Raw genomic sequence first — 27150 nt, 5'->3', positions numbered from 1 at the left:
TTATAGATATATGTTTACTAAATAATAAATTATGATTTTTTAATAATAGAGTTTTTTTAATAAAATTCTACAATTAAAAGCACTACTATAAAAAGATCTAGCTTTGCTACCGCAATTTCAAATATGCACTTAGAATTAGTGTCATTGGACTAAAAGGTCTTTGGTAAACCCAAAATTTGATTGAGTAATGCTATATTTAGTTATATCGCGTAAGTGTTGTGCATTTCTTTTGAAAAACAAAGAGATTCACAATTAAAAAAAATTACTTTTCCATCTAAGTACTAGATCTATTTATTTTTTTTAAATGAATATGCGACGCTTGCATACCCTATAATTGTAAATATTATTTCTAAAAGGCCTAGAAAAAAACTGTTGAATGATTATCTTATTAGACACAATATACTAAAGTTTTAGATAGGATAAATCCACAATCAGTTTTTTTTTTTTTTTTAAGAAGAGCACAGTGCCCAATTTTATTAATAAATCTCATTTGTGGTTGGGAATATTGTGGTTATAACCAGAATACCTGGAGTTACAAATACTCATAAAAACCCAACCCAAGTATTAAAACCTGTATTAAAAAACAGTCTAAAGATTAATTTGCCACTTCTTGATTAAATTGATAAGCAAAATGATTAAAACACTTGATCATGATGTTAATTATATGTTCTAAATGCAAATGGAAATGCTTTTTGTTTCCCTCAGCTTGGGGGACTTCGATATTTGATGAGTGTGGAAAACAAACACCAATTAACCAGAGAGTGCAATTATATATCCAAACCCCCACAATCTGAGATCCTGGCCCGAGTCTTCTTTTACTTCTAATTAGTTCTGACAAAAACCTCAAAAGTAATATATATGGATTCATATGATATTGATATGAACTATTTTGAGGTTTTGGCTATCAGAATTCGCAAGGGGCAAGCCAACTGCATGCTGCATGCATTGATATTTGTCCCAGACGACGACTTGGCTTCAAGACAGGAGTACATGCACGCATGAGATCAGAGATAAGAAATTAAACGTACATATTTTTCGTACATTGTAGAGTTTTCGTCAGAAGGCAGGTATGAATTCAAGCTTGTTTTGGCACCTGGATGTTCTCTTCAATAATTTATTTTCCTTTCCCTGTCCACCAACCTATCTATTTGGACTAAATAATTTGTTCCATCCAGATCTCACATGCTTTTAATTCCTTGTTCAACAAACTCACTTAAGCTCCATACATACTGCTCCAATGGCGACAACTGATCGGGACCTTCTTTTGCTTATCTAGGCTTGTACTGATATTAGCAAGTAACTTGGTCAATGCAGCAGAAGCAACCAGAAACATCAACACAGACCGATATGCACTTTTAGCTCTCAAAGCTCACATTGTTGAATAAACCTCCCAAGTGTGAAATGGGTTTAGGTTTGCGGCCACCCACCCCATACTCACCAACCGTCCACCAACCCGCTCACCTCCAGAGACGCTTCGTGGGTGTGTGTCCCCCCATTGCTCTCCTATAAAAGGAAAGCTCTGTTAGTGTAATTGATGCAGTGGGTAAAGAGAGAAAGAGAGACATGAGAGAGAGAAATAAAATTTTATAGAGTGTTTTATAAATCTCGTACAAATTTTATAAAAGAGGCTCCAGTGGACGTAAGCAATTTATTGAATTACTTTAGAATTATCTTATGTGATTTTTAGACAGGCCGGAGGCACAACACACATCACTCCTCGGGACCCACAACGTCTTGGCAAGCAACTAGTCCTCCAGTGGCGCCCCAGTCTGTAACTGTGTTGGCGTCATTTGCGGTGCTCGCCACCTTAAAGTCACAAATTTGGGGGTATCTTTCATGAATCTTACGGGCTCCATCCCTCCACACCTAGGTAATCTCTCATTCCTTGCCTTCCTGCACGCCCGTAACAACAGCTTTCATGGCTCCCTGCCGAATGAGTTGGCTTGTTTGCGTCAATTGAAGTCTATCAGCTTTGGATCCGACAACTTGGAGGGACAGATCCCGCCATGGTTAGGGTCTTTGTCAAATCTTCAAAACTTTGTCTCTATACAATAACCGTTTTAGAGGTCACTAATTTCCCAAATCCCACCACCATTTTCAACACAGCTTCACTGCGAGTACTTCATCTCAGCGATAATCCGCTTTCAGGTACATTTAACTTGCCACGGCCACATTTTCGATTAAATTTGTCTTCGTTGCAAAACATTGTTTGCAACTGATGATGCTGACTCCCAATAGAATTAATGATAGACGTCGCATCAGCATTGGATTTTCTCCATCATGGTCTTTCAACACCTATTATCCATTGTGATTTGAGGCCGAGCAACATACTACTGGATGAAGATCATGTGGCTGATTTGGAGTGGATTCCATAACACAGAGTACCATGACTCCAGGTAGTTTCTCGTGCAAACTTATATTTCCTTGTTTTTGACAATAATGTCAGACAAGTTGTCGATCATTTTCTTATGTGCAGAGTATGGATTAGAAGGAAGGGTTTCTAGAAAAGGTCACGTGTACAGCTATTTCATTTTACTTTTGGAGACTTTCACAAGAAAGAAACTTACAGATATTGAGACTTTCACCGGAGACAGATCAGCAGTTTTCGGTTTAGTCTATCATCAATTATAGGATTGGCTCTTGCTTATAATGTCTCAAAAAGATCAAAACAAAACTTTTGAAGGATGTTGCACGGGCTTAAAGTGAGCGTTGAGATTGTTTATGGCTTTTCCTTGTTGGAAACATTTTACTCGATCGTTCATTCTGTTTCATCATCATGGAGTAAACTACAAAGATTCATGACGTGGGAAGCTACAAAGATCTATACAAGTGTTAACTTCGCTATGCCCAACCTCGTTAGATGAGCTGCAACCAATAATGTTATTGGATGCATTCCCATTCAAACTATCACATCCCATCCCACGTCTTCATCCAACACCTTAGGTCAAAACCCAGAGCTCTGTTTGAAAATGGAAATGGATGTGTTGGTTGAGGAAGGCATCGGTGAAATCAAGAAATGATGATACATGATGATCAGTACAATATACTACACAACTTTGTATGGCAGTGATCTCAACACATATGGAAATGGTATGTGTTGGTTAATGAACACCTCCTATTTTGGCAATTCGTTATGGAACATTATTTACAGAAAAACAAAATTTCAGTTTGTAACCTTCACCATGGTAGGATTCAAATTCCACCACACCTAAGAGGAAACCTTCTGAACCTCGTCAAATATGTGAATATAGATAACAAAAATGAACCATCTGGTCTATGTGGTTAGTCGAACAACTTCACATACTGCCGTGGACCAACTTTGACTAATTGACCTGCTGGCATTACCCTGTTATCAAGGTAAAAAGAATCTGATCTTCCTGCTTTTTGCCAAAAATGGTTACCAACCAATATTTGATTTTATTCCTTCAAGGACGATGTGCTTGATCTGCTCTTTGAGATTTCAGAGTTTACAAGTTCCGAATCACTCATAACATCCTGCAAAATGTCCTTCAGCAATGTTATACATTCATAATTGTCGAAGAAGCTCATAACTTTAAAAAGTTTTTCAATCGGTTATTGTGCAGACTAAATAATATGCAATAATGATCTTTTTCCCGTAAAGTCTTAATTTATGGAAACAAATAACAAAATAGAGGAATCATGCAATTTAAGGTAACCAAGGATGGCCTTAACTATAATTGAATGGTTTCCTCCTAATGAGTCCTAAGTGGCATTGGACACCGCCTAGATGATTCTATCATCCAATTTATGTACTTTTTCAGGATGTTGCCAGTCTTAATGACAGCTGACATTTGTTTAGGTCTACTGGCTGCTGGCTCAGTTATTCTTGATGATCTCTTAGCTTGCCTGCCAAAAGTGCTACAGGAAAGTCTTTGGAAACCATTGTAGAAGGCCAAGGATGACTCCGTGCCAGAGTATATAACTTTCAATAGATATTTTGCATTATGGATAACACTTTCAATCTTTCGCATAGATGGGTGTCCTTCCTTTGCTAGTTGCCTTTCACTGCATTTGAAAGACCCTACTTGTTTTTCTCAATATGCAATAATGTTATACAGGGGTCCATTGACTGGCCTTGTTTTTCTTTCCAAAAAACCCACGCTAGGAGCGCAAAGAGAACTATTGTTTTACTTTTTTATATGGTTCTTTCTTGATCTGGGAGTAGATTTAAGAATTTCCATCAAAGCCAAGGAAAAGTTTTTTGGAACGGTATCATGGATCATTCAGTGTGCAAATGCTCTATATAATTTATATTTTCAGAACTTACCAGTTGCACTAGAGCATCGCTGTGATTGGGCGAGGGGTAAGCACTGCCACCTACGAGGATGTGGTTCATCTTTTCTTCCGCTAGTTCTTTCATTCTGAAAAGTTCTGGCAATACTTTGTTGCATAGATCTGGCCTGTCTTTTCGTCTGAGCTCTGCACATTGTAGTGCTAACTTTGCAAAGCGTAAGGCTTCTTCAACTGGCCAATCAGGCACAGCTGGGTCTAACATCTCTGTGAAAGTGCCATTCTCAATAGAGTTTTGAACCTGGTGAGCCAGGCCCATTGGGGACTTGGCTGTTAACAATTGTAAAAGCACTATTCCTAGTGAATAGACATCAGATTTTACTCCAAGCATCCCTGTTTGTTGATATTCTGGATCAATATAGCAGAAAGTTCCGGCTGTTGATGTCATACAGCATTCTGTTACATTTTCAGCTACTGCAGGTACGAGCCTGGCCAATCCAACATCACTAATCTTACTGACAAAATTGTGGTCTAGCAAAATGTTTCCTGGCTTGAGGTCACGGTGAACTAACGGCTCTGGCTTGGTCTGATGGAGAAAGAGTAGCCCAGTGGCGATTTCTGAGGCAATTTTGAACCTGAGTTGCCAAGAGAGAACTGGACTGCTTCCTTTCCGGAAAAGGCGGTCATCTAGACTCCCGTTAGCCATGTATTCATAGACCAGGATGCCAAACTCAGGACAGGCTCCAAGAAGGAGTACCATATTGGGATGCCTTATGCAGCTAAGTACGTCAATCTGCAATGGATAAAGGATAACGTAAGAATCAACTCTCAGTCCTATGTTGGTGACTTTCTTGACCTGTGGAGAAGCAAGCCCTTAATAAAATGAAGTTTCTGATCAAGTATTTGCTTCGCAAGCTCTTTTGCACCCCATGTCAAGTTGAAAATGAAATCATCATCATCAATATGATGATCAATTACATAGTAATAATTGTAAATCCAATTTTGAAGAAACTATTTGTGACATTCACTGGTTTCCTTCCCATATATAACACATGTTTTGCAATTATGCCTGCGCTGACAACTGGTTCATAGTTAGAAAATCAAAATTACGTGTATCTATGTGCAAATCAATAGATATAAAGCACCTATGGAGCTGTTAAATTAGGATAAATCACACACGCGCGCACACACACAACATGTTTCCTTCAGAACTAGTGCTGTGAGCTGGGATTCTTCTGTCTCGTATAGAATCTTCTGCCATTTATGCCTATTGTACGATGTAAAAATTCTAGAATGAAAATTGTTTTACTTTGTTTTAACCATCCAGTTGGTCTTGTAGAGGATTTGTGTAGCAAGCTACTGCTATCTTCCATTTGTAACAGCGTATCAAGTCTTTGGAAGGCTCTTTGAAACTGTAGTGAAGTTTTCTAAAACTAACATATACGTTGCTCATTAATAAAAATCAGAAACCCATGTCGTAATGCATTGTCCTGTCATATACTGTTCCATATGATTTTTTCGTTTTGGTTTAAAGTTGCTATTTTGATTTTTGAGTGGGTTATGTTGTCTTATATGTATTCATGACTATTAGGTAAATTAGATTCTTGGTTCCTCACCTCTTGTTGAAACTGTGATCTCCCTTGAGCAGCATCTGGACGCAAAAGCTTTACTGCAACTGGTGTATGATCAAGGTGACACCTATAGACTGGGCCATATCCTCCTTCCCCAATCTTGCGAGATTGAGCAAAGAATTCTGTTGCCATCTCAATCTCCTCAATAGTGTATATTCTGTATTTGAGGTCACTTTGGGCTAGATTATCCAAAACCTTCCTTATTTTATCTGCTTCTCTGAGAGCTTTGATTTCTGCATTTGCTCTTCTTTGTGACTCCAACTCAGCAATCCTCTTTGCTGCTTCAGCTGCTTCCATGGCTGCCCTACATCTAGCTCTCTCTTTCTCTGCTATTGCCAATGCAGCTTCCTCGGACAGTCTTGCCTCTTCTAACTTTCTCTCCTTTTCAAGTCTCCCATGTTTCAGTTCCATTGCCTATGATAAACATAACATCAGGAATTATCTTTAAATGTTGAGAATACACAAAGTACAAGTCTTTTCAATACGTTTTGTTTTGCTGTAAGTGCTTCTCTGCATGCTGTGCTGTACACGTCCATTGTTTGCTTCAGCTCCAGCTTCAACCTTCTCATCTCAGTTTCCACATCATCCTGCATGTTTTTACTATCTATTAAGTGGAAAGTTTTCTGGCTCAAAGAAAACCTGGAAGTCACTGAATGACCTATACATAATACCACATTCATGAGATTTATTGTGAGAAATGGGACTACTGAAAGTGGCTCGTCTTCTGTTGTCTCACAAGTAGCCACTTCACTATTTTTATTGGACTCGATGTAGTGAGCATTTTAGAACAATACAATGAAAAATTTCATTCAGGATATATTTTGGGGTGAATGGATATTTTTTGTTAAAAGTTTTATGACTGGACATCAGACTTTTCTTAGCTCTATGGTTGGACTCGGTTTGCATATGGTTGCTTGCTGCAATAGGATAGTGTATAAAAAGAAATGTTGATTAAGAAGAGCATGCCCTTACCAAGTTCTGTGACGACCATGAAGATGATGTCCTACTGCTCTCCGAGAATGATGATAGATCGCCCAAAAGGTTGAGATCATTGAACCTAGATCCTGACCGGATTGATCCAAGGCTTTGATCTGTGCTGGTTGAAAACCGAGAGTTTTTGTCCAAATCACTAAAATCATAGAGAGAAGAAGACGTCCGGTCAGTGCTTGACCTCCCGGAGCTTACAAATGATATGTCAGTATCTGATTCTGACATGTCCAGATGGGGTTTTGCATTCGAAGCTCTTCCTCCTCCTCTTGTGACTCGTGACCTGTGTTCAGTCATGTCATTCAAACTGTTGTACTCTAAAACTGTTGCATTTGATTATTGTTTCTTCATACATATATCCATAGATATTAGGTTAAGGTAGATTAACCAAATGCTAATATTGGCTAACCATTTTTATCTAATGTACTCTAATAATTAATCAAAATAAAAAAGAACCCAACATAATCTAATCAAATCTAATGATTTCAATAAAACAAATTCAATTTAAAAGTTTTGATGTAATCTGGTCATGTATTTGGATTTTAAACAGCTAAAATCAAATCAATACCGTAAACGCAAAGCACCTAACTTGTGGAGAAGATAAAGAAACTGTTCATGAAGCTTTTGTGAAAATATCAGCCAGTTGATGCGCGAGTGTAAGAGGTAGTCAAAATGCTATATGCTAATGTTTCAGAAATAAAGTAACAATCAAACTTGGATATCAAACAGCTAGATAAAAGTTTAAACAATGGAGATCTAAATTAGCATCTTTCTTTCTCTTTTTCATCCTCATATAAGAAATTACACAATGATTTACGCAGGAAATATATCAAAGTAATTTTACTTCGTTAGTTCTACAATTTGTCGTATTAGTTAGTGAAAATATCCAATGAACTTAAGCCCTCTTCTGTCGAAGTTCACAGAACTTTGATTAAATTACAAAGATTTTATTTTGTCAAGCTAGATTTAAACCTTGCAACCATCAAATTCCTTTTTAACATCAACAGCTACAATACTCAGGCATTGAAAGTTCACTGTCACATGGGAGAAATCTGTCGTGACTGACCTGACTGAGTCAATGTATAAGTTACGAGGCTTGAATGATGATTTCTTATCTGTTGCATATACAAGATGAATATTTGGGATTAGTACTCAATCAACATAAGTTGAGAGAGTAGCTTTGTAATTAAGAGGAACTAACCTCTTATATCCATCCTGCGTTTGGAGAGATTGGGAGAAGATGCCACAGAGCTGTTATTTAGTCTCTGGATGTGGTCAAGTAGTGGGGAAACATAGGGGGCCGGACGAGAAGCATTTCGTACTGAAGAAACCTTCCCTTTGGAGACTGCATATACAGTGCAGAAATCTGGTGCCCCTTTTGATACACCACTTCGGATGCTTGATGCAGTCTTGAATCTGCACAACGAAAACAATTGAAACTGAGAAAACTAGCATTAATCAACATATACAGATGTTCCTGAATTTTGGATGTATTTTCAGAATTTCATCTTAATATTCTCTTTCTTAAATTTCAACTATACTATTGATTAGTTTAACTGTGCTAATCACGGTATTGGGCCTGCTGCTTCAATTAAAGATTGCTCAAAAGTGTGCTTCAGTGGATGTAATCCATTCAGAATAATATGAAACTAATATTTGAAAATTGTTATTCAATTGTAGTAGCTTGAACAGTTTTCTCTTGCAGAGTAGGATTCCTGTACTCCAACAGAAAATTTTGGAAATCATTAGCAATCTGAGTTCTAATCCTGTTGTTGAACTAAAGATTGGTTTTTCAATAAGGGGTTCCCTCAGGCCAAAAGTTTCGCTGATAGATATCATATCATACCTAGTGCTTCCATCAAAAGGAAAATATTGATCTATATACTAATGCTTCAGTTTGAAGAGTCGAATGATGAGTTTTGCTTTCTTTCATTTTTATAGTTTGCTGACTTCCATTTGTTTGCCTTCCCATATTTTATTTGTCCCATTCCTGGAGATAAAAATATCATTATGAATTTATTAATTCATTTCATGAAGTCAATTGGTTTTGTTCTAGTGACTTTATTTTGTTGAAATCAACCCAAGTGTAAGTGTGAGTGTGAAATGAGTTTGGGTTTGCAGCCACCAACTCATGCTCACCCACCACCACCCACCACCACCTACCATAGTTAGGCCACCCACCCTCTCCCAAGTCAGAAGAAGCTGCAACAGGTGGGCTGCTCTTCTCCTATAAATAGAAGAGAGCTCTGAAGATAAAATGCAGTGGGTAAAAGAGAGGAAGAGGAACGTGAGAGAGAGAAATAGAATTTTGTAGAGTGTTTTGTAAATCTCATACAAATTCTATAAAAGAGGCTCCAGTGGACGTAAGCAATTTGCTGAACCACTTTAAAATTGTTTTGTGTGATTTTCGGACAGACCGGAGACACAACAATTGGTATCAGAGCTCTGGTTCGAGCTGTCTGAAAATTCAAGTTGTTCAAAATCAATTTTTGACAACTCCAGGGTGTTCCTCGCGTTGAAACGAATCCGTTGCCGCAAACGGAATCGAAAACGGAGGTCGGAGTAGCTCACACGCGCCCCTAGAAGGTCCGCGCGTGCACTGTTGTCATCCACGCGCCTCCACGCGCGTCGGAGGAAGAAGACGACTGAACCACACGCGCCCACGCGCCCTCACGCGCTCCAGAGGTTGAAGACGCGTGGCAGACACGCTCCTCACGCGCTCCCACGCGCCCTACAAAGGTTCAGCGCGTGAAGGACACGCGCCTCACGCGCTCCCCACGCGCAGACAGTACTGTAGCCCGTGTAATCCACGCGCCTACTCGCCGCCCACGCGCACTGTTCAGCGCGTGCATCCCACGCTCCAGACAGATCACAACCGTCCGTTTTTCAGATCCAATTTCGGCTTGATCTAAGCCATTCGGAGTCCGATTTCAACAATCAAATAGTGCTTTCTTACTATTTAGATCGTTCCGGACTCATCCGTACGGTTAGAATTTTGAAATTTTGAGTCTAAATTTTTTAAAATTCAAATGGAAGGATCTGGAAGAGACAGGAGCTCTGAACATTCCAGTAGCTCGGGACGTCGGTCCACTGTGTCAAATGCCAAGTTTGAAGTTGAAAAGTTCGATGGAACAAGCAACTTCGGCATGTGGCAATGTGAAGTCATGGACGTGTTGATCCAACAAGAGTTGGATATTGCGTTGGGAGGAAAGCCAGATGATATGACTGATCAGGGTTGGAAGAAGCTTAGTACTCAAGCTTGTAGTACAATCCGATTATGCCTTACCAAAGAACAAAAGTATTTTGTCATGAGAGAGACAGATGCTAGGGTACTTTGGCAGAAATTGGAGGATAAATTCATGAAGAAGAGCATTGAGAGCCGTTTGCACTTGAAGAAGAAGCTCTTCAGATTCCAATTTCGTGAAGATGAAGATAAGGCTTTACTACTGTTGAATTCCTTGCCTGATACATATGAGCATTTAATTACTACTCTATTGTATGGGAAGGAAAAGATTAGTTTTGAAGATGTATCTAGCTCTTTAATTAGCAATGAGTACCGGAGAAAAGATAAACAGGTACATCAAGATACATCAAGTGAAGCGCTAACAGCAAGGGGGAGACCACAGTCAAAGTATCCCGGAAGGAGGAAAGGTTTTCATTCGAAAACCCGAGCCACATCGCGTGGTTCATCAGTCGGCAGAAAACTCGCCAGAGATGAGTGTTCCTTTTGTCACAACAAAGGACACTGGAAGAAGGATTGTCCCAACCGGAAGGGACAACAGCAGAATCAACCCAACACAGCCAATGTTGTGGACGGAGATGACGAGTCAGATTTTGCCTTGGCAAGTTCATCATCCATTTGTCGTTCCGATGAATGGATTATGGATTCCGGATGTACCTATCATATGTGTCCCAATCGGGACTGGTTTACTGATTTCACAAAGATTGATGGTGGAGCAGTACTTATGGGCAATGATAGTGCCTGTAAGACTCAAGGAGTAGGTAGCATTCGGTTAAAGCTGTACGATGGCAGCGTCAAGACTCTGACAGAAGTTCGGTACGTTCCGGACTTACGGAAGAATCTCATCTCACTGGGATCTCTGGATTCAAAGGGATTCAGAATCGCCATTGAAGATGGAACTCTCAAAGTACTAATGGGAGTTCGGGTGGCAATGAAGGGTTTGAGGCGAGGAAACTTGTACTTCTTGCAAGGAAGTACTGTTGATGGAAGAGCTTCCACAGGCTGTGAGAAGCTAGATGAGACTGATGCCGACACCACCAGTCTTTGGCATATGCGTATGGGACACGCAGGAGAAAAAGCTTTGCAAACACTGGTGAAGCAAGGCTTACTCAAAGGTGCCAAGACATGTAAACTGTCTTTCTGTGAGCACTGTGTATTGGGGAAGCAGAGGCGGATCAAGTTTGAAACCGCAGTACACAATACACAGGGAATTCTTGACTATGTGCATTCCGATGTTTGGGGACCTACCCAAAATGCATCTTTGGGAGGTAAACATTGGTTTGTAACTTTTGTTGATGATTATTCTCGTCGTGTGTGGGTGTATACGATGAAGAACAAAGATGAAGTGCTGAAAATCTTCCTTGATTGGAAGAAAATGGTTGAGACTCAGACCGGCAGGAAGATCAAGCGGCTCAGATCTGATAATGGAGGTGAGTACACTTCAGACCCCTTCATGGAAGTATGCCGGAGAGAGGGAATTGTCAGACATTTCACGGTACGAGGTACACCGCAGCAGAATGGTGTGGCAGAACGAATGAATCGTACTTTATTAGAGAAAGTGCGATGTATGTTGCTGAATGCTGGATTCAGTAAACAATTTTGGGCTGAAGCTGTGACCTATGCCTGTCACCTCATTAACCGACTACCAGCAGCTGCCAATAATGGGAAGACGCCCATTGAAATGTGGAGAGGTAAACATGCTACTGATTATGATTTTTTACACATTTTCGGATGTCCTGCTTACTATCATGCTAAAGAAAGTAAGCTTGATCCTAGAGCCAAGAAAGCAAAATTCTTGGGCTTTAGTATCGGTGTAAAAGGGTATAGACTCTGGTGTGTAGAGTCCAAAAAGGTAATCATCAGTAGAGATGTTACATTCAACGAATCTGAGATGCTTAAGTCACATAAGCATAAAGATTCCAGTGAAGGCAGCAGTGATGGCGAAACATTAGATGATTCGCAGAGTGTGGAGTTTATTACTTCAAAGAAGTTGGGAAAGCATGGACAAGATGAGGTTGATAATCCAGTCATAGTACCTCCAAGTCAACCTGAGTCAATAGCAACCAACAGACCGAGACGAGAGAAACGTGTACCGATACGTTATTCAGACTATGTGACATATGCATTACCAGCTGAAGGGGGTGAGATCCCAACCACTTACAGAGAAGCCGTACAGTCCAGTGAACAAGTTGAATGGACAAAGGCGATGAATGAAGAGATGCAGTCTCTTCACCAGAACCAGACTTGGGAGCTTGTGCCGCTTCCAAAAGGAAAGAAGACAATTGGCTGTAAGTGGATCTTCAATCAGAAAGATGATCAAGCTGCTAAAAATGGAGTGAGATACAAAGCTAGGTTGGTAGCCAAGGGCTACGCTCAGACAGAGGGAATTGACTACAGTGAAGTATTCTCTCCTGTTGTGAAACATTCATCCATTCGGATATTGTTAGCTTTGGTTGCACAATATGATCTTGAGTTAGCACAACTTGATGTAAAGACAGCTTTCTTACATGGTGATCTGGAAGAGGAGATTTATCTGTCTCAACCAGAAGGATTCAAAGAAGCTGGCAAAGAGAATTGGGTATGCAGTCTGAAGAAGTCTCTCTATGGCTTGAAGCAGTCACCTCGACAATGGTACAAGCGTTTCGACCGCTTTATGTTGGATCTGAAATACACTCGTTGCCAATACGATCATTGTGTATATTTCAGAAAACTTGCAAATGGATCTTTCATTTATTTACTTTTATATGTAGATGATATGTTAATTGCATGTAAAAGCAAGGGGGAGATAAATCGCTTAAAAACTCAGTTAAGTAATGAGTTTAAAATGAAAGATCTAGGAGAAGCACGAAGAATACTGGGAATGGAGATCAGCAGAGATAGGGTGAAAGGTATAGTTCACCTTACTCAGAAACAGTATCTGAAAAGAATACTGCAACGATTCAACATCGACTCAAAGACGAAGCCGGTGAGTACTCCTATGGCCCCATATTTCAAGCTCAGTGCATTGCAGTCTCCTAAAACCGATGAAGAGCGAGACTACATGAAGAATGTACCATATGCAAGTGTTGTTGGAAGCTTAATGTATGCCATGGTGTGTACACGACCTGATATCTCCCAGGCCGTTAGCTTGGTTAGTCGCTATATGCATAATCCTGGAAAGGTTCATTGGCATGCGGCTAAGTGGATTCTACGGTATATTGCGGGGACCGTAGATGTTGGTTTGAGGTTTGAGAAGAGTGAAGATAGTCTAGTAACTGGATATGTTGACTCAGACTATGCAGGTGATCTTGACAAACGTCGATCGACAACTGGTTATGTTCACTATGGCTGGAGGACCAGTTAGTTGGCGATCAACTTTGCAGTCAACAATTGCACTATCATCAACTGAGGCTGAATACATGGCTGTAACAGAAGCCGTGAAAGAAACTATTTGGTTACAGGGATTGGTCACAGATTTGGGCTTTGAGCAGCAAGAGGTTACCGTTTACTGTGACAGTCAGAGTGCAATTCATTTGGCCAAGAATCAAGTATATCACTCTCGAACAAAACATATAGATGTCAGATTTCACTTTGTACGTGAAATATTGGAAGAAGATGACATCAAACTTCAGAAGATTGGCACTGAAGATAATCCAGCAGATATGTTGACGAAGGTCGTCACAGGGATCAAGTTCCAACACTGTTTGGACTTGATCAGTATTGAACACTGCTGAGCACCCTCAGGTGCATTGGAGCGTATTCGATAGCAGAAGTCTCTCATGTCAAAGAATGTGGTGCATTCATTTGAAGAATGAATCAGTTTGTAAGCATCCTGGTATGGCACACTTGGGTGGAGGGGGTGATTGTTGAAATCAACCCAAGTGTAAGTGTGAGTGTGAAATGAGTTTGGGTTTGCAGCCACCAACTCATGCTCACCCACCACCACCCACCACCACCTACCATAGTTAGGCCACCCACCCTCTCCCAAGTCAGAAGAAGCTGCAACAGGTGGGCTGCTCTTCTCCTATAAATAGAAGAGAGCTCTGAAGATAAAATGCAGTGGGTAAAAGAGAGGAAGAGGAACGTGAGAGAGAGAAATAGAATTTTGTAGAGTGTTTTGTAAATCTCATACAAATTCTATAAAAGAGGCTCCAGTGGACGTAAGCAATTTGCTGAACCACTTTAAAATTGTTTTGTGTGATTTTCGGACAGACCGGAGACACAACATATTTCCCATTTCTTAGTTGATTCAGTTATGGCAAAGCATAACACCTACGAAACACAAGGCAATGTGCAGATTTTGTAAACATCTCAGTATCAAATTTGTGTAAAACAGTCTTGTAAGCACATATTGTAATATTTGAAGAGCAAGTTTGCTTGTACTGGGGAGGCAATTACCTAATAATTCCACGTCGTGATGTACCAAGAACCAAGTTCTCTATTGCAGCATAGGAAACGAATTCTGTTAATGCTTTTACTGTATCTGTATCTTCGAGTACAACATCTAGGAAACGTATCTGAGGCAACATTTTGCAAAGCATACCGTAGGTAGGGGAACAAAGCTCGAATTAGCAAGAGAAAAGAATATGACACTTTACATGCATGGTACTGGAAGACATTTTCTTCACGTAAAACAACAAACAATAATGAGGAATGCAAAACTTACATCTTTACGAGCACAGTAGCAATGGAAGATAAGGAACAGATCCTTAGTTTGATTCTCGAGCTTTTGTGTGCGTGGTGAGTTGTTGCTTTCACAAATGATAGAATGGCTTCCCCCATCTGTAACCATAAAAATTTCAATAATACAGCTTGTAATCTTGCATTCAAAGAGAATATTAACTACAATGGTAGATGAGAAGAGGGATGTAGTAATTCCAGACTGACACTAAAAGTTTCTTGTCGGATGCATTAACATTTTGAACTGGTTCTTATTGTTTCTATCGTTATTGTAAACATAGAAGTTGCCAAGCAACATGGTCCTTTCCAATTTAGAACACAAGGGTTTTAGGATTACTAATCTGAGTTGAACAAAACAAAAATTAACAGGGAAATATTTCTAGAAATATCTCTAGAGGAAATTTCCATATGAAGAACCATTAGTATTCCAAGATTGGTATTTTCAAAGGCTAGTTGAATGTAGTTAGATTTTATTTTATCAAGTATATATATGTAAGGCCATTGGCCTATGCAAATAAGAACAAAAACTTAGTTATTTGCATGTGTAGCAGCTCTCAATTTAAAAGAATAGAAAAGAAAAAAACAGAGTATTTGTCTTGTAATCTATTACCCTTTTATAAAATAATAACAATAATTGTTTCACCACCTTGCTTCCTGCATAGTGCATATGCCAACAAAATCGTTGTGGCATTTTTATGAGAAAATCAGAGATGTTTATTTTAGAGAGAGAGAGAGAGATTTACATGGAGATGGGGAAGCACGGGGAACGACATGGATTAGGACAATGGTCTGGCCCTTGGTGATAAGATTGTCAGCTGCCCACTTCAAAGCATTTTGGCTCCCCTTCTCATTGTCTATGGCAATTGCAAGGAGCCCATTTCCTTTTGTCTTGTTCAATTCAGCTCCTTTTTGAAGCCACATTTTCTTTATCGATACAATAAATTCTTACAGTGAAAAAAAAAGAAACCAAGCAATCTAAACAACCTTCTACAAAAAATTCGAGGTCGCCCAGAAACTCAAAACATCATATTTTGTTCTACGTGAAATTTGACTACCATTCTGACATATCATTTAAGAGAGTCAGCCACCTGAGAGGGTCAAAACTACTCTGTCAATAACAAATCCAGATGCCTTTGACCAGATCCTTTTGTATCTCTATTTTCTGTTACAGACTTTCAAAAAAGACCCTTGCAAAGAGTTCGTACAAGTGAGATAAATATAGTAAATGAGGCCCCAACATTTCTCCGTCTCTTCCTCCCCACCTCTCTCTCTCTCTCTCTCTCTCTCTCTCTCTCTCAATTTTGAAAAAGAAAAATGATTACTTGTTGATGATTCTAGAATATGTTGGTAAAATGGATGCTCTTTATTGGGACCCCATGAATAATTAGTGATGCAAAAAATATGTTGACAAGCCAACTATGGGACAACAAAAATATGATATTAAAAAAAAAAGAAGAAGTCATTTTTACATATATTTTTTACACTTTATTAATATGATTAATTAAAATAATTATTTTATATTAAAAAATAACATAATTAATCATATTAATAAAATATATAAAAAATAAATAAAGATAACTGCACATGAATATCAGAATAAAAATTTCATGCCGTTTTTAGTTGCCTAAGTTTAGTATATCTCTTTAAAACATAATAAGATTTATCGCTAAAAAATTAATGGTCTAGCCATTACATTACGAGTATCATTATTCTTTGAATTTCTATTTGACATATTAAATTAGAAAAATCTTTAATAATAAAATAGATTGAGACCTCATTTAGTTATACAGATAGAATGAAATAAAAGATTTGTAAATAGTAGTGAGATTATTTGTGAATAATGGTAAAATAGTTTGAATTAAGATATTTTATAAGATTTTAGAAAATGAGAGAGAAAAAAATTGAATAAAAATATTATAAAATTAAAATATTGTTAGAATATTATTTTTTAATATAATTTTTATTTTAAAATTTTAAAAAGTTAATTTTTTTAATATTTTGTTTGGAAGTTTGGAAAAGTTTTAATGATTAAGTTGTTGCCCAGATGACTAACACAAGAGGGGGGTAAATTGAGTTGTATTAAAAAAAATAACAATTATAAATCAAATATATAATATAAAATATAAACAAAATATGAAATAACAATAAATATAAAGAGTAAAGGTAAGAGAGAAGCAAACTCAGTATGTTAACGAGGTTCGGCTCCACTGCCTACGTCCTCGTCTCAAGCTACCTCTTGAGGATTCCCAAATTCACTATTCAACCTCTTTCAGGTGGAGATAGAAACCTATTACACCTTTGAACAACACCGCTACAAAGGATCCGTGTAGAACACCCTCTACACTTGCAATCACCTTACACGTGGTGATTCAACTATTCCCCGTGTAAAATACTTTCTACACACACAAGGGTTATACACACCCTTTTTCTGATACAAGAGCTGATAGTGGGTAGGTTATCAGAAAACACTCCTCAATGAGTGAAATAAGAACAATACAGCGCAAACTATATCTCTCAAAATGAATAAGGATTAAAGCTCAATACTTAGAGAAGAGAGAATGAAAGCTTTGAATGAATGTTGTATGCTCTTGGTGTTGTGAATGTGAAACTCTCAAATGATCTATTTATAGGCATATGAGATTTCATATTCAAATTCAAAAAGATTCACATGTCAAAGACAACATCATTCACTTTTTCAAAAAATTCAAATAAAATGTTCTTTTTTTTCAATTGTCAAAGACAACATGATTAATTTTTTTTTTTTTAAATCAAACCTAATCTTTTACTTTTGGCATATGACAAAATGAGTACACTTTCATTTTCAAAAAATTCAAACCTAATCTTTTACTTTTTGCTTATGACAAAAGGAGCACACTTTCCTTTTCAAAAAATTCAAACCTAATCTTTTACTTTTTGTATATGACAAAATGAACACACTTTACTTTTCAAAATTTTCAAACAAAATCATCTACCTTTTGTATAAGTCTAAAAAAGTATCAATTACTTTTGAAAATATTCAAATAAAATATGCATATGTGAAAGATGACAATTAATCATCTTTAATATTTTCAAAGTTCAACCCTTTAATCAAGGCATGCACATGCAAAAGATGACAATCAATCATCTTTCAAAATTTTCAAATTTAATTTTCAAAAATATTCATGCACATGTGAAAAATGTATTTTAATGCTTTATGATAAAATATTAATTTTGAACATTAATCCTAATTTCAAATTTTAAGAGATTTACAACATTACTCTATGACTTTAATGTGAACTTATTTCCTTCTTGCTCATACTTAGTTCTTTGATGTGCTTGATTCTATTGTGTGAACAACTTGAGTTTAAAACTCCTTTATTCTTTGAATTCATTTGTTATCATCAAAATCCATGTGTAAATTTATAATCATATGAAACTTGAAACCTTGGGTTTAACAATCTCCCCTTTTTTGATGATGACAAATACTTGATAGAACTTGAAATATGTATTAATACTTAAGCTCCCCCTGAAAATATGCGTTAGTTTTTCAACCAAAAGTATAAATATAATTCCAAGCATATATAACAAGTTTAGCAATTTAAACAATGTTAATGTTCTAGTCTAAAACTTCTCCCCCTTCTGGCATCATTAAAAAGGATCGGCAGCAAGTAAATGGACTGAAGAAAATGATGCGTTTAATAGTCACTGTAGATAGTTGAAAAAGGAGCCGTCCATGACCCGACAAATGCTGCAAAGTCTCGAAGCCTAACTCTATGAATTTAGTGCGGCTGGAGATTTAAACAATCGCCCGATGTTGTTGACAAACGTGATTGAAGGCTCTGAGTTGCTATAAAAAAATGATCATTTTCATCTATCGGATGCCAAAAAAATAATCGCTTCTTGACCTGAGTTCTGTTTTTCTACAACGATAGAATGGCTGAGCAATTCTCTTCCACTAATGTTCCAGACTTGAATCGGGAACCCTTGACGCATCAATCATCAATCTTCTCTCCTGAGGCCGTCAATACCATGATAAGAGCAGTGAACCGTTTTTCTAGTAAGGCTGATTCTGAGATTATTGAAGAATCAAGAATGCTCAGTAGTCAATATGCTGCCTCTGTTACGATCATGTCTCGGAGGTTAATGGCGAGAGTGAGTGAGATTGATCATCTTAACATGCAAATATTTGAGTTACGACAGAAGCTTGCTAATAAGGATAGTGAGAATAAAAGGCTAAAGCAAGAAAATCAAGAGTTGAAAAAATTTACAGATTGGTATGCTCATGATCTGCAACCACGAATAGAGGAGCTGGAACGAGAAAGGGTTCAGATACAAGGTCAACATCGGCAGATAACAGTAGAGGTTCATCGTTTACTAGAAAAATAGGGACAATCTACTGTTAATCTCGCTGGCTTAGTAAGAAAACTTTTGACAATGTGTGTCCAGCATATCTCATATTTCTTTTGACTAAATAAGATTTGAAAAGACAATAGTTTGTCTTATTCTTTATGCTATCTCTATAAAATCAGTCCTAAGTTCATCCAATCCGCATCAAATTTTCATCTCATCTCTATAACTCATCTGCATTCTTTCAGCATTCTCGTTTTAAGCCTTCTATTCCTTTCTCAATGGCTCATTCTTCTAACATTTCTCTAGATCCATCCATGAGGCATTCTGCATCTCAACCTCCTATCCTTTTTGCAGCTGCCATTGGTGCCATGTTGCAGCAAAAAAATAATAATCTGACTAATAAGTCAGATTCTGATGCTATTTATGACTTGGTGAGTCTTGAGACTCGCTACTCTTCCTCTATTGTTACTTTTTCTCAGCCGCTACAAGCCAAAAATCATGAAGTTGAAAAGCTCAAAGAACAAATTGTTGTACTTCAATGAATTGTTCAAGAGTCTCACACAAGAGAAGGAATCATTCGGCAGAAGAATAAACAGTTGAAATCTTTATTAGATTCTTCATTCCGCTTGCCGATTCTCATGGATAAGAATGACATGATATTGTATGAAGAGAATGAGCGTATCAAACATGAGGCTAAGAATCTCAAGTTTATGTAAAAATATTTAAAAAATCTATCTCTATTTTTATTGACTCTAGTCTATCTTTTAAGAGATATTCATAGCATGCATCATACCTATTTCTCTTCTGATCATACATAATCTATCTTCTGGTAAAGGCTTTGTGAAAATATCTGCTAACTGATCGTGTGTGTTTGTGAATTCTAATACTATATCGTCTTTCTGCACATGATCTCGAAAAAAATGATATCTTATTTCAATATGCTTAGTTCTAGAATGTTGTATTGGGTTCTTTGAAAGATTTATAGCACTTGTATTATCACATTTGATTGGAATGTGATTATACTTGAGTTTAAAATCTTCAAGTTGTTGCTTAATGTAGAGAACTTGAGCACAACAACTGTAACAGCCCGCTAGAAATTCAATTAAGGAATTTCTATTGACTTTAGGAACCTCGTGAAAACTCTGTAAGTTTACACGAATCGACTAATCGCATAAATTTTAGCCTGTCAACATAGTTAGTGTTATCACTCACTATGGTGCTAGAAATGCGATTTTAATTATTTGAGATAGTTAAAAGTGTCAGAATACATTATAGTCTACACCACTAGGCTTAATTAAATATTTAGAATTTTTCAGTACTAAGTTTATTACGTTTATTTTTGGAGTGAATAGTAACCTCGGTAAATGTACTGAGCGCATTGTTTTCAAAATCATAGTGTGAAATGTCCAAATTAGGATAGCGATATTTTATTTGGACACTTGGCAAGATCTTAACCACACATAATGAATAGTATTAGATACTTGGCACAAAGAGAAACCATTAGATGGAATTGTGAAGGAAATCAAGGTGTGAGATCATGACACCTAAGCAAAATACACATTTGGAAAATATCTTAAGAATAGAGATTTAAAATACACATAGAAAGATTTTAGCCACCTTACTCTTCCAAGTCTACTCCACATTTGAAAAATATATTGAGCTGATTTTTATAGATATTATTGGATAGAATATTTTGAGATAATATTTTATAGATATTTTGGGTAGGAGAAAACCACACTCAACTCTCAACTCCAGCCTTATCATCTCCCTTATCTCTTCCATAAGCATCTCCAGCCATCACCCACGAACTTATCTTCATTTACACGTTTCTTTAAAAGAATATCAAACATTCTCTCTCTGACAGCTTTTAGGAGTTCTTTTGCATGCCCATTTTGAAGCTATTGTAAGTGTTTTATCATAAAGTCTCCTTCATATAAGTTGTTCCTTTTTGAGTCTAGTTTACATGGATATCTTATTTGCCCCATTTGAAGATCATTTGGTCAGTCAAATATTGTGTAAACTATAGAAAGGTCATTCTGGGAGATAAACTGGAGAATATGTTATAGTTTGGAGTTTTTGACCAAGCTAATGGATAGATATTGGTCCGAAATTTTTATGGAGTATTGTTAACATGTATATATGACTATTGGTTGAGGATTTTTGCATGATTGAAGGTTTTGATGAAATATTTGCTTAGATTTAGAAACTTAGAAACTGGAAGAAGAAAAACAGTTTCTATTTTGAGAAAGTTTAACTCTTTGGTGGTCTAAACCTATTCTAATGACTTTGATAATTTTATTGGAGGATCCTAAGCATCTTATATACATGTTATATTATTATTTTGAAGATATTTGATGTTAGTTTCAAAGATATGAAATTTTATACAAAGAGATATTCAGATAAGCCAAAGTGTGGATGTTCTTGGCTAAATTTATGTTTTGGTTAATTTTTAACCATGTGATCTTGAATTAGAAGCTTATATATGTTTTAGGACATCTTTTTAAACCATGTGATGGTTTGGTTTGAAGATCACATATTTATAAGTCATAGATCAAAAGGTTGATCAAAACAAGTTAGAAACAAAAATCAATAGAAATAGCATATGAGAATTTCGGCCCTATGGAGTTTTAATAGTTGTGATTAGTTTTAAATTTTTCTAAATTGATATTTGAGTTGAGGATAAAATTTACATGAGGCATGTAAATTTTGGTGACTTTTGGAGTTAGTATGCAAAATCCTTAAGTTATGGGTAAAACGGTCATTTTCCTACATGTAGGAAGTAAAATGGAAATTTTACTCTTTAAGTTAGTATTTTTCCATATTTCAAATTATTAGTGATTTAGTACTAACTTTAAGAATCACTAATTACAGTTCCTCGTGATCGCGCTTGAGGTTTTATAAGAAACGCGGAGATCGAGGTAAGTTAGCTTTTAACTTACTAGCAGTCTACTGTGTATGTGTGCTAAGTAAAAGAACTATAGTGTATGTATGTGTGTTATCATATATGTCATGCCATGCCAAATTATCACGTAATTGTTTATTATACAGAATTTATTCTGTCATCAATTTTTATCTGTTACATAATATATTCTGTTATGTATTACTGTACATTACAAGTACGTCATGCTAAGTATGCCATCTATTACATGTATGTCAAGTCATGTAATATTCACTGTTGCAAGTATGTCATGTTAAATATGTTGTCTATTATATGTTATGCCATGTTACGAAATGTTTCTATCTCAAGTTGGTCATGTATTTCAAGTTATGTTCAAGTCACGTTTCATCTTGAGTACATTATGTTTGTGTAGAATACATGGGGCCACAACGACTGTGGAGTATGTATTTTACTACAATTGTGATGCGTAGAATACATGGGGCCACAACAACTGTGGAGTATGTATTTTTCATGTTAAGTCAAGTTTATGTAGAATACATGGGGCCACAACAACTGTGGAGTATGTATTTTTCATGTTAAGTCAAGTTTATGTAGAATACATGGGGCCACAACAACTGTGGAGTATGTATTTTTAATGTTAAGTCAAGTTTGTGTAGAATACATGGAGCCACAACAACTGTGGATTATGTATTTTTCATGTTAATTCAAGTTTCAGAGCAAGTTCATGCTAAGTCAAGTTTCAGATCAAGTTCATGTCAAGTCAAGTTCAGTTCATGATTCAATTTAAGCTATGTCAATTATGCTATGTTGTACGCTAAGTTATGCTTAATTACTTATGAATTTGATTATGCATTTATGCTTTTACTGTCATACATGTATCATTAGTCTGTATGGAAGTTTTTTGTTAACTTGCTGAGATTTGTAATCAAATCTCACTTTGGTAGTCCCAACTACCATTCCCCCCGAATGGTAGATCTTGTTACAGGACCTGAAGGAGAATCAGGTGCTGATCAACTAGACACAGTTGACTAAGTGACGGTGCGACATAAATGTTGATATAGTAATTAACGTAAATTACTACTTGTACGATTGAGTTGCATCTCTACTACTTTTTGGATCATAACCATTTTGGACTAGTGTTGTGATCTTAGTTGTTCAATGGATTTTTATGTATGAAGTATGTTTTAAGCATTTGGGATATTTTCAATTTGGTGTATAGTATTGCTAAAGAAAAAATTTATCCGCTGCGAATATTGCATATTGTTAGATGCATGTTAGGAATATTGCATCTTATATGTCATGAACGGGGGCAGGTAACCTTGTGTTGCATGTCTCGACGCTTCAAATGTCTGTCCGATTCCAAACGGAATTTGGGGGCGTCACAGGGTGGTATCAGAGCAATACGTCTCTGGGCAATAAATCCACATGTCCTTAGGAAATGCACCAAACATTAGGCTTGAAATTTTAGTCGTCAGTAAGCTTGAATTTCTTAAGGTACGAAGGGTAGTATGTGGTTTTAATATATATGCTCGTGTGTTTCAAGAAGGGACACATGACTCGTGATAGAATACCTCGGAATCCTAAGGGAGATAACAATCAAGAGGATCAGAATTTTCCCGATGGATGAAGAATTAGTTGAGGTAAACATAGTTAACGTTGATCTGATTGCAATTGATGGTAGTATTGCATTATTGTTATTTTGGAGTAGGTCAAGTCATTGGAGTTGGTAAATGGTACATTGTTTGATTCAAACGAGTCATTGTTTCTATTAATTGTGGTGCTTGAGAATTCAGCTTGGAAGTTAAATTGTTACCCTAGTGGTAAGAGTAACAATTGTCATTAGAAGTATTATTGTTCATACCAATGTAGATATAGAATACATTTTAGTAATATTAGAAAGGATATGTAGGATTGATGAATGGTATTCCACATATTTGGAGAATTATTTTGATTCTAAAAATACGATAGAAATTGTGTTTGGAAGAGTAATTTGATTAGGAGAAGCTTTAGCCTTAGTAGGATTCATTTATGATAATAGTATTACCACACCGCCAGTAAATGATTTCTGGCAAAGCACTATCTTTATGGATACATAGATAGATCTTCTTTTGAAGACTATTATATGGAGAGTAAAATATTGGTCTTGAGGATTTATGTGAACATTAGGAACAAATTATTTAGAGTTAGAATAATTGATAACTTATGATGGATAGAAGAGTAGAGTTAGAATAATTGATAACTTATAATGGATAGAAGAGTTATGACAATCATAAGAGAGAAAGTTTCAAGTTTAAGTTATTAACTGGTCAGTTATCAAAGTACCACCTAGGAAGATGACTGATTGTTGCGATTATAAAGAAGTAAGTTAGTCCTAGACCAGTAGAACTCCTTGAGGTTTTTATTAACTTGAAGATTACTGAAAGTTTGGATATGCATGATTAAATGCATATTTATATGAGTCATTGGATCATGTCATATATATGAAAATCCCTGAAAGAAATAAAATGGAGTACATAAAACATATACCAGAAGATAGAAACACAAATATGAATATTTGTGAAGTATTATTTTATTATCATAAAGCAAAATTACAGAAATTTGAGGCTCTTTGCCTCAATCTTTAAACGTTCTTGCTCTTCAAAAATCTGCATGCCTCTCCTATCTAAAGGAGTAGCCACTCGAAAAGAAGAGTTAAGCAAAGATTTTAAATCTCTGTTCTCTCGCTTTACTGCTTCTATCTTCATGTTGGATTCCATAAGAAGCCTCTGAAGCAGAGAAATACTCTCGTGGAGTTTGTCAACCCCACCAGTCCTGGATTGCAGTCTCTGAGAATATGCGACAATGGCTGATGAGTATCGAGTACCGAGACTCACAAGCTCGTAGATAAGTTCATTTTCTGACTTATTAGTCAGATCATTATTTGATTGCATAATAGCACCTATGGAAGAAGCAGAAACAACTGGGGAACGAGGTGCAGAATACCTCATGTTTTGGCAATGAGAAGATTGCTGAGCCATTGCAAAGTGAGTAAGCAGAAAGAGATTGCAGAGTAAGAATGCAGATTAATTTCAGAAAAATGAAGAAGATGAGACGAGAAAGAAGATGAACTGAATAATTCTTTTATAGAGAAAATAATGACGAATCACCTCTCGTGAATTATTTCTCTACAAGAGACAAGAGCAATGTAGTATCATAGTTGCGGTGCCTGACAATTACAGAAGAACAAAGTAGTGTCGTAGCTATGCGGTGCCTGACAACTACAGAAGACCTATAAAAATCACGCGGATCAGAGTTGTCTGGTCTAAAACAGAGTGCCACCGATTTTGTTAAAAAGAGAGAGAGAGAGAGAGAGAGAGAGAGAGAGAGAGAGAGAGAGAGAGAGAGAGAGAGAGGTTAACGGTTTAATTTTGATGAATTCTTTACTAACTATGGTATTTACAAGAACATTTAAAGTATATCACCTATGCTTTTCTAAAGAAGAGTTTCGGAAGATTATTTACTTAAAGTTTTAGGTTTGGAGAGTATGTCGTTACAACTTGGCCAACCTTGTGCAAAGAAGTATAATCTAATTGTTGATTAAAGTAAGAGAGTTAAGGAATGACATAATCTCAAAGGCATATATATATATATATATACGGGATAGACAATAGGTTGGTAAGCAACACCTCCTCATCAAATTGCTACTTCTTATTTAATTCGATTTCGAGGACGAAATTTTTTTTTTTAGGAGGGGAGATTGTAACAGCCCGCTAGAAATTCAATTAAGGAATTTCTATTGACTTTAGGAACCTCGTGAAAACTCTGTAAGTTTACACGAATCGACTAATCGCATAAATTTTAGCCTATCAACATAGTTAGTGTTATCACTCACTATGGTGCTAGAAATGCGATTTTAATTATTTGAGATAGTTAAAAGTGTCAGAATACATTATAGTCTACACCACTAGGCTTAATTAAATATTTAGAATTTTTCAGTACTAAGTTTATTACGTTTATTTTTGGAGTGAATAGTAACCTCGGTAAATGTACTGAGCGCATTGTTTTCAAAATCATAGTGTGAAATGTCCAAATTAGGATAGCGATATTTTATTTGGACACTTGGCAAGATCTTAACCACACATAATGAATAGTATTAGATACTTGGCACAAAGAGAAACCATTAGATGGAATTGTGAAGGAAATCAAGGTGTGAGATCATGACACCTAAGCAAAATACACATTTGGAAAATATCTTAAGAATAGAGATTTAAAATACACATAGAAAGATTTTAGCCACCTTACTCTTCCAAGTCTACTCCACATTTGAAAAATATATTGAGCTGATTTTTATAGATATTATTGGATAGAATATTTTGAGATAATATTTTATAGATATTTTGGGTAGGAGAAAACCACACTCAACTCTCAACTCCAGCCTTATCATCTCCCTTATCTCTTCCATAAGCATCTCCAGCCATCACCCACGAACTTATCTTCATTTACACGTTTCTTTAAAAGAATATCAAACATTCTCTCTCGGACAGCTTTTAGGAGTTCTTTGCATGCCCATTTCGAAGCTGTTGTAAGTGTTTTATCATAAAGTCTCCTTCATATAAGTTGTTCCTTTTTGAGTCTAGTTTACATGGATATCTTATTTGCCCCATTTGAAGATCATTTAGTCAGTCAAATATTGTGTAAACTATAGAAAGGTCATTCTGGGAGATAAACTGGAGAATATGTTATAGTTTGGAGTTTTTGACCAAGCTAATGGATAGATATTGGTCCGAAATTTTTATGGAGTATTGTTAACATGTATATATGACTATTGGTTGAGGATTTTTGCATGATTGAAGGTTTTGATGAAATATTTGCTTAGATTTAGAAACTTAGAAACTGGAAGAAGAAAAACAGTTTCTATTTTGAGAAAGTTTAACTCTTTGGTGGTCTAAACCTATTCTAATGACTTTGATAATTTTATTGGAGGATCCTAAGCATCTTATATACATGTTATATTATTATTTTGAAGATATTTGATGTTAGTTTCAAAGATATGAAATTTTATACAAAGAGATATTCAGATAAGCCAAAGTGTGGATGTTCTTGGCTAAATTTATGTTTTGGTTAATTTTTAACCATGTGATCTTGAATTAGAAGCTTATATATGTTTTAGGACA

General features: G+C 36.5%; 1 protein-coding gene and 1 long non-coding RNA gene across 3 annotated transcripts; one reads left to right on the top strand and one right to left on the bottom strand.

Annotated features, from left to right (window-relative positions):
- The first annotated feature begins 1634 nt into the window (after nt 1-1634).
- LOC122300837 lies at nt 1635-7200 on the top strand. 2 transcript variants are annotated; one of them, XR_006240088.1, is made up of 4 exons: nt 1635-2148; nt 2251-2396; nt 2477-3090; nt 3821-7200. It is a non-coding gene; the product is annotated as an uncharacterized LOC122300837 (long non-coding RNA). The 2 variants fall into 2 exon arrangements; XR_006240087.1 differs by lacking the exon at nt 3821-7200 and having other exon boundaries at nt 1642-2148; nt 2477-3180.
- On the bottom strand, nt 3388-15965 carry LOC122300836 (U-box domain-containing protein 35-like). The gene is made up of 10 exons (XM_043111748.1): nt 15513-15965; nt 14756-14871; nt 14488-14606; nt 8071-8285; nt 7936-7984; nt 6855-7152; nt 6368-6469; nt 5868-6296; nt 4289-5044; nt 3388-3495 (listed from the first exon to the last, which is right to left on the bottom strand). The coding sequence occupies exons 1-10, from the start codon at nt 15688-15690 to the stop codon at nt 3418-3420; spliced, it is 2340 nt and encodes a 779-aa protein (XP_042967682.1). The 5' UTR covers nt 15691-15965; the 3' UTR covers nt 3388-3417.
- Between the last annotated feature and the right edge of the window lie 11185 nt (nt 15966-27150).

This window comes from Carya illinoinensis, chromosome 2 (assembly GCF_018687715.1).
Source record: "Carya illinoinensis cultivar Pawnee chromosome 2, C.illinoinensisPawnee_v1, whole genome shotgun sequence".
NCBI classification, from domain to species: Eukaryota; Viridiplantae; Streptophyta; class Magnoliopsida; order Fagales; family Juglandaceae; genus Carya; species Carya illinoinensis.
This window is presented reverse-complemented; position numbering and strand designations above follow the sequence as displayed.